This window comes from Falco naumanni, chromosome 7 (assembly GCF_017639655.2).
Source record: "Falco naumanni isolate bFalNau1 chromosome 7, bFalNau1.pat, whole genome shotgun sequence".
Lineage (NCBI taxonomy): Eukaryota > Metazoa > Chordata > Aves > Falconiformes > Falconidae > Falco > Falco naumanni.
This window is the reverse complement of record NC_054060.1, coordinates 70,502,000-70,508,866: the sequence shown is the minus strand read 5'-3', so window position 1 is coordinate 70,508,866 and position 6,867 is coordinate 70,502,000. Positions and strand designations below refer to the sequence as shown.

General features: G+C 64.6%; 1 protein-coding gene across 2 annotated transcripts; it reads left to right on the top strand.

Annotated features, from left to right (window-relative positions):
- Positions 1 to 1,638: 1,638 nt before the first annotated feature.
- Positions 1,639 to 6,834, top strand: MDK (midkine). 2 transcript variants are annotated; one of them, XM_040602040.1, is made up of 5 exons: positions 1,639 to 1,729; positions 5,063 to 5,149; positions 5,242 to 5,403; positions 5,510 to 5,671; positions 6,104 to 6,834. In XM_040602040.1, the coding sequence occupies exons 2-5, from the start codon at positions 5,068 to 5,070 to the stop codon at positions 6,127 to 6,129; spliced, it is 432 nt and encodes a 143-aa protein (XP_040457974.1). In that variant the 5' UTR covers positions 1,639 to 1,729; positions 5,063 to 5,067; the 3' UTR covers positions 6,130 to 6,834. The 2 variants fall into 2 exon arrangements, with proteins under 2 accessions (XP_040457974.1, XP_040457976.1); XM_040602042.1 differs by having other exon boundaries at positions 1,661 to 1,729; positions 5,067 to 5,149.
- Positions 6,835 to 6,867: the final 33 nt, after the last annotated feature.

Sequence of the window (6,867 nt, the reverse complement as noted above, 5' to 3'; positions counted from 1 at the left end):
CTTGCTTCAGCTGGGATTTAAAGGCCTGGTGACGGGGGGGCTATTGGCTTTGCCACCTGTCCACCTGTTGGGACCCATTTCTGCACCCTGTGCCCAGAGGTCCAGCCCGGCACACCCAGACCCCTCAGCACCCAGAGCAGCACCCGTTAACTGTGTGTGCAGCACACAGGGCAGATGGCATGTTCCCCTGGCTGCCAGCCCTCCTCCAAACCTCTGCAGATGTTCAAGAAACTGCCGGCAGGGTGCCAGTTAAATGCGGGAATCCTTCAGAAAGCCATTCCTGGTTGTGAAGCAGCTCATAAAAAACAGGGCCTCCCCCTCTCCTACAACCCCACCTGTGGCAGCCCTGCTCTCAGCAGCCTTCTTCCAGGGTAAGAGGTGGAAAAATGGCTCAGTTCCCCACCACAGCCCCATTCTTCTGGCATGACACTTGCCTTTCTGGCTGGTAACACCAGAAGAGAGTTGGCTTGGCCCCTGCCTTGCCTTACCTCCTCAGAAAAGGTGAGGGGCAGGGGTGGGGGGTGGTAGGGAATGGTGGGTGATAGGGAGAAGGGAGCAGGCATTTCTGCAAGGTCCTTTGCATCCCCAAGCGCTGGTTTGATCTTTCATCGCTGCTTGGTACAGGGAGATGGGCTGCAGCGTGGCTGAGCTAGGGACGGGCACCGGGGCCAGCATGAAAGTGATGTGCTGCTTTGATGTGGAGCAGGTTACCCCCCGCCAACCCCCCCCCCCCCCCCCCCCCCCCAATGTAGCTGGGGCAGAGCATGTGGAAAAGGGTGAAAAGGGCCGGAACCATGGCAGGCTGGTCCGTCAAAGCCTTGATGGGGAAGGAGGCATCCACGGAGCTGGTGGAGACACAGGGCAGTTCCCTTCACTCCATCCAGCCCCAGGGGCCATCTTCCGGTGGGTCTCAGAGCAGCAGACACACGGGACCCCCTGCCCGGCTGTTTATGGAGGCCCCGAGCGACCGGCGCGGGCGGGCAGTGCCCCCCGAGCCCCCATCCCCATCCCCCCCCGCAGGCTCTCCCCGCAGGCTGCACCATGGCCCCGCAGAAGGAGCCTCCCCAGCCGCTCTGGGCAGCCCGGCCCAGCGCCCCGCCACCCGCCAGGGACACACGTTCTCCCTCCTGCTCAGAGGGAACCGGCCGTGTGGCGGTTTGTGCCCGGTGCCCCTCGTCCCGTCGCTGGGCACCGCTGGGAAGAGCCTGGCCCCGTCCCCTGGGCACCCGCCCGGGGATACCTGCAGCCGTGGGTGACATCCCCTCTCAGCTGCTCCTCTCCAGGCTGAACAGCCCCCGCCCGCTCAGCCCTTCCTCCCCGGGGAGATGCTCCAGCCCCTCACCACCTTCGCAGCCCTGCAGCCACCCGGGGCTGATGTCGGGGTGCGCAGCCAGCCGGACCCCCCTGCTCTGCAGAGCCCCCCAAGAGGCAGAGCCCGGAGGCAGAAGGTGAGGCGGGGGGACACGGGGCCGTGCCCCCCACCCTCCCGGGCTGAGCTGGGGGGGCCGCCTGCCCCCCCGGGGCCGCCCCTCCGCCGGCCGGCCTGCCTGCCTTTGTGCCTGGCCGGGGGTGGGCAGGCAGGGGAGGAGCCTGCGGAAAGTTTTGGGCTAAAAAACCACCTTTTTGCTGCCAGCCGAGCCCGACGTCAGGGGCCGCTGTGCGCTGCGCGGGGCTCCGCACGCGGCCGCCACACAAAGGCAGCAGCTCCGCTCCGCGCACCGCTCCGCAGGTGAGTGGCGGGGACCCCCCGGACACCCCCCGCCCCCCGAAATAGCGGTCGGACCCCCACTCCAAGCCCCCGCGGATGGTGGGGCCGCCCGCCCGACGCCACGGGGATGGGCGCCTGGCTGGGGAGGCGGCGGTAATGCGGGCGGAGGGCTCCCCGGCGGGGCGAGGGGCTTTGCTGGGGCGGGGGGCGGTGCATGGTCGAGTCTGGGGGGGGAGCCCCCCACCCCGGGTGCGGGCTCGCCTGCCAGGAGCCAGGGAAGTGCCTGGAGGTGCAGGAGGGCTGGGGTTTGGAGGCAGGCGGGACTCCTGCGGAGCGGGCAGGGCTTGAGGCAGTGGCTCGGGATCTCGGTGCCCCCCACCCTGGGGGGCCACCCCCACCGGTTCGGGGAGGGCTCAGGTGGGGCGAGATGCGCCGGCCGGGGCCCGGCACGGCCAGCCCCGCCGGGGGGCGAGTCCGGGGGGGGGGGGGAGCGGTGGGAGGGGAGGGGGCTGCGCTGGGGTCCCGGCACAGCAGCTGCCCGGGGGAGGGAGCAGGGGGTGGCAGCGTGGGAATGTGCCCCGCGATGCGCAGGCAGGACACCCGGCAGCCCCTTTCCTCCAGTAGCACCTTCTCCTCACTGCCAGGCGAAGGTGAGACCTCCTGCTGGAGAGCCCCCCAGCACCCCGCTCCCCTCCAGCAGAGCCTCCCGGTGAGGCAGAGCTCAGCCCCCCCTCTCCTGGCAGCCGGCGGTCCCTGGGCGCCCCGGGCCAGGGGCTCCCCAAGCGCTGGGCTCGCTGCCCGGAGGCGGGGAGCTCAGTGAGGCAGGGAGGGCAGCGGTCCTGCGCCCACCTCTGCCAGGGCCAGCTGCAGGCGGAGCCCAGCCGAGGGGTCCCGCTGCTGGAAGAGGGGGTGCCGGGGGGCTGCCGGCCCAGCAGCTGCCCCGCTCCCGGGAGAGCATCGGGGCGGCGGCGAGGGGACAGGATCTGGGGAGGGTGGTGTGACCCACACATTTGCTGGTGGCATCGCCTGGCCCCGAGCAGTGTCCGGAGAGGGGTCTGAGCCCCTTGCAGCGCTGGGTATTTGGGCTTTGCTTCACCATCACCAGGCGATTATTTTATTTTTTTTTATAGAGCTGATCCTAGATTATTCAAACCCGGGGCAGCTAGAGGTGCAGGGGGAAGGGGAAACAGGGGCTGCCATGGTGTGGCCAAGCTCCAGGCTGCTCCGCTCGTGCAGCCCGTTCCTGGGAGAGACCAACGCGATGAGAGCCAGCCGAGATCTGAGCAGGAGAGGAGCCAGGCACCACAGGGATGCGGGAGGAGCTGGGCTGTGCGAACACGCCTGAAGGCGCTGGCAGCCCAACCAGAGCAGCTCTTGTTTGACCGGCAAGGAAAGGTCCCTTGGCTGCTTGGAAAACGAGCTGGAAAACTGCACTGCCGAGTCCTTTCTGAAAGTTTTAGGATGAGCCACAGCTGAGGCTCACTGCAGACCTTTGCCTGGGGGATGTGATGTGCTGGGCAGAGCCTGGGAGCAGATCCAGGAGTTCCTGGGGCTGTAGCTGCGCTGCCCCTTGGAGCCTCCCCTCCCACATCCCTGGGTACCCCGGTACCCCTGCCGTGGGGAGCAGAGGGTGTCTGTGCCTGGAGGGAGGCAGGGGTGAGCACGGCAGCTGGGGCTGTCTGCCCTGGGCACTCGGGCTGCGTCCATGGCACCTGGGCTGGGAGGTGGGTGCGGGAGCACAGGGAAATGGTCTGCAGCAGAGGGTGGAAGTTTGCAGAGCACCTGAAATCAGGGGGATGCTGTGTGGGCATCAGAGGTGCCGCCCCATAAGAGCTGCTGCAGGAAGTGGGACGGGAGGACCTGTAACTCCGCTCAGCCCTAGCCTTGCCATCGGTAACCGGCCCATCCGGGCTGAGCTCTCGCCCCCTTTGAAGGCAGCTGGGTGGGAGCAGGGCTGAGCCGTGCCGTGCTCGGCAGGATGGCTCCCAGCCGGACTGGGCAAGGGGGAAGGCAGCTCGCACCCCCTTGGCTGCGCCTTCAGCCAGCTGGGGTGTGTAATTCCCTGTGACAGCTCAATGCAGAGCGCTTCGTGGCAGTGGACACATGAAAGGTGAGTGTGCTGGAGCCTGAATAATGCGGAGAGCTGCTCTCTCCAAACTGGCAGCCTGGGGGTGGGAGGGAATGCTTGACCCCGGGCTCTTCCCTGCACTGACATCCCCCAAGGCACGAGGTGCATCCTTACTCTACAGCCTGGTCCCACCAAGCCCATCGTGAACCCAGGGCAGGGGTGATGTATTTGCTGACTGGCTGCTGCCACGCAGATACGGGTGTCGTCCTAAAATGCTTTGGGGGAGCAGGGAAGGGGCCGCCAGACTTGAGGCGTCAGCTCTGCATGGCTGCGCTCCTGCCAGGAGCAGGAGCTGGGACCCCAGTGTCGGCAGCAGCATCCCACAGATGCTCACGGTGGCAGCTGGAGGGGAGCCATCACCCAGCCCAAGGCCACTGTGGTGGTGTGGGCAAGGCCCGGGGTGCTGCACCCTTGTGTGTGTGCACCCTCGCCCCCAACCTGCTCCCAGGTGCATGCACCCCCTCCCCGTGCGCGCACGGGTGCTGTGCCGGTGGATGTGGTGCCAGCAGTGGGCGCAGCTCTCCCGCTCCATCTCTCCAACTTGTTCCCACGCTGTGGGGCCTTTATGTATTTATTTTTTTTTTAGTGTTTAATCCACTGGTTTAGCTCTCAGACCCCTCATGGCAGCGGGTTTGTTTTTGCTAGGCTTTTTTCTTTCCCTCCCTGGATTCCTCTGGAGCTGGAGAAAGGTACCATGGCAGCTGCCTTCCCGTGGCCCCGGGGCTCTTTGGTGCGGGGTGGCAGCCTGCTGCGTGCTGGATAAAGGAGCCACGGAGAAATACAGGGGGGTAGGGCCTGGGGACCAGCACTGGGAAGCAGCATGCCAATGGGAGCTGCTTTGCTTTCCGGGCGCAGGAGCAGCTAAGGCAGCCTGGTGCTGGGTGCACCCAACCAAAGAGCCTTCCCCAGCTGCTGTGTGGGGTGCGGGGGTCCCCGCAGAGCATTGCAGCCACACGCAAGGCAATGGGTGCCTGCAGGGATGGGAACAAGCTCCCAGCCCAACAGCTCCCTGTTCAGAGGCAGTTGCTGAGATACACAATTAACCTTCCTGATACAACCAACACATGTGGTGTAACGGGTGGCTACAAGCAGGGCATGGGGGTGTACATGCATGTGTGCAACAGAGGCAGCTGCCATCTCACTCCCGGACAGGCTGCCTGCAGCCCACCATGCCCCCTCCTCACTGCCCCAAATCCCACCCGCCTCACCCTCTCCCTCCTCCCCAGGCAGGATGCAGGTCCGGGGCTTCCTCCTCCTCCTCTTGGCGCTGATTCTGCTGGCTGCCACCGCCGAGGCTGGCAAAAACAAGAAAGGTGAGGGGCTGCCTGGGGCAGGGGGCTGGGGGGCAGCTCAGGGCGTGCTCCTGTGTCCCTGCAGTGAGCACCCACTCTGCCTTCCCTCGCAGAGAAGGCGAAGAAGGACGGCTCCAAGTGCGAGGACTGGCGCTGGGGACCCTGCGTCCCCAACAGCAAGGACTGTGGCCTGGGCTACCGTGAGGGAACTTGCAAAGACGAGAGTAAGAAGCTCAAGTGCAAGATCCCCTGCAACTGGAAGAAGAAGTTTGGAGGTGGGTGTGTGGCGGTGGTGGCTGGGGACCACCCTGGGCTGGGTGGCTGGTGCTGGGGACCACGCTGGGTGCTGGCCAGCTCTGATGCCTCTCCCCTCCCTCCCAGCTGACTGCAAGTACAAATTTGAGAGCTGGGGGGGATGTAGCGCTCAGACTGGTGTGAAGACTCGCTCCGGCATCCTGAAGAAAGCCCTGTACAATGCCCAATGTGAGGAGATTGTCTATGTGACCAAGCCCTGCTCTTCCAAGATCAAATCGAAGTCCAAAGGTCAGTTCCCACCACTCCTGTCCCCAGAAGGTTTCCACTGGCACCCTGGGCAGGGGCTTTTCAGGGGCAGCTTGGCCTGCTGGGGTTGGGCTTTGCTGGTGGTGTGGGAGGTCACACAGTATGCTCTCCCCTCTGCATCAGCACATGCGACAGCCCCGAAGTCCAGTTGCTGGCTGGGTGGGATGCGGGTGCTGCTAGGAAAAACCTTGGTGTCCCCCCCCCAAGTCACTGCTAGCTCTGCTGGGATGAGGATTTCCCCCTCTCCTCAGTGGGGCTGGTGTAAAGCGTGGCTTTGCATGGTGGGGGTAGGCTGCCTGCAGGGATGCAGCCCCTGCGCCGTGCCGGCTGCACTTCTGCCACGGCAGCGTCTGGGGGCTCGGTGGGCTGCCAGCAGATGCACTAACCCTTGTCTCTTCTGTTTCTTGGATGCAGCAAAGAAGGGCAAGGGGAAGGACTAGAGCGGGAAGCCAGCATCCTCCTTGGCCCCTCAACACGGTGCCTATGGGGCTGGATGCCCAGCTGCAGCCGGCCCATGCTCCGGTCTTCCTCCTCCTCCTCTCCTTCCTCCTTTCGATGACCTCCTCTTTCACTGAGATGCCTTGTTTTAATCACTAGTGTTGTAGAGAGCAAACCCACCCGCCCTGCAGGAGGTGCTGCCCTGCTCCCTGCCACTGCTGCCAGTGCATCCCACTCGCCTCCCTTCAGCTGGTGTCCTGGGTTTGCTGGGATGCGCCTGGAGAGCTGGGATGAGACCGCAACTTTTTTCCATCCTCTGACACAGATGTGTCTTTAGCGCGTCCTTTGGCAAGCCCAGGACCCTCCTCACTCCTCTACCGGGTACCGGTGCTGGAGGGAAGGGCTGAGTGTTGAATGCCTGAGTAACCCCATCACTCTCGCCCCTTACTTACGTGAGGACTGCCCTCAGCTCTTCCAGCATCCCTTCAGCCGGGGCATGACTTCCCTGCAGCAGCTGGGGGAAACAAAGCCACTGCCCCCAGGAACCACCACATCCCCTCTCCATCACTTCTCACCACATGTGTCCATGCTGGGGCTGCAGCCCCTCTGCCTTCAACACACTGACACCGGTGCTGGGTGGGAGCTCTCACTTCTTTTGGAAAATGGGGTTTGTTTTATTTTCCAATAAAAATCTTTTTAAAAAACCCTGTCGGAACCCACCTGTCATCCCCACGAGCTGC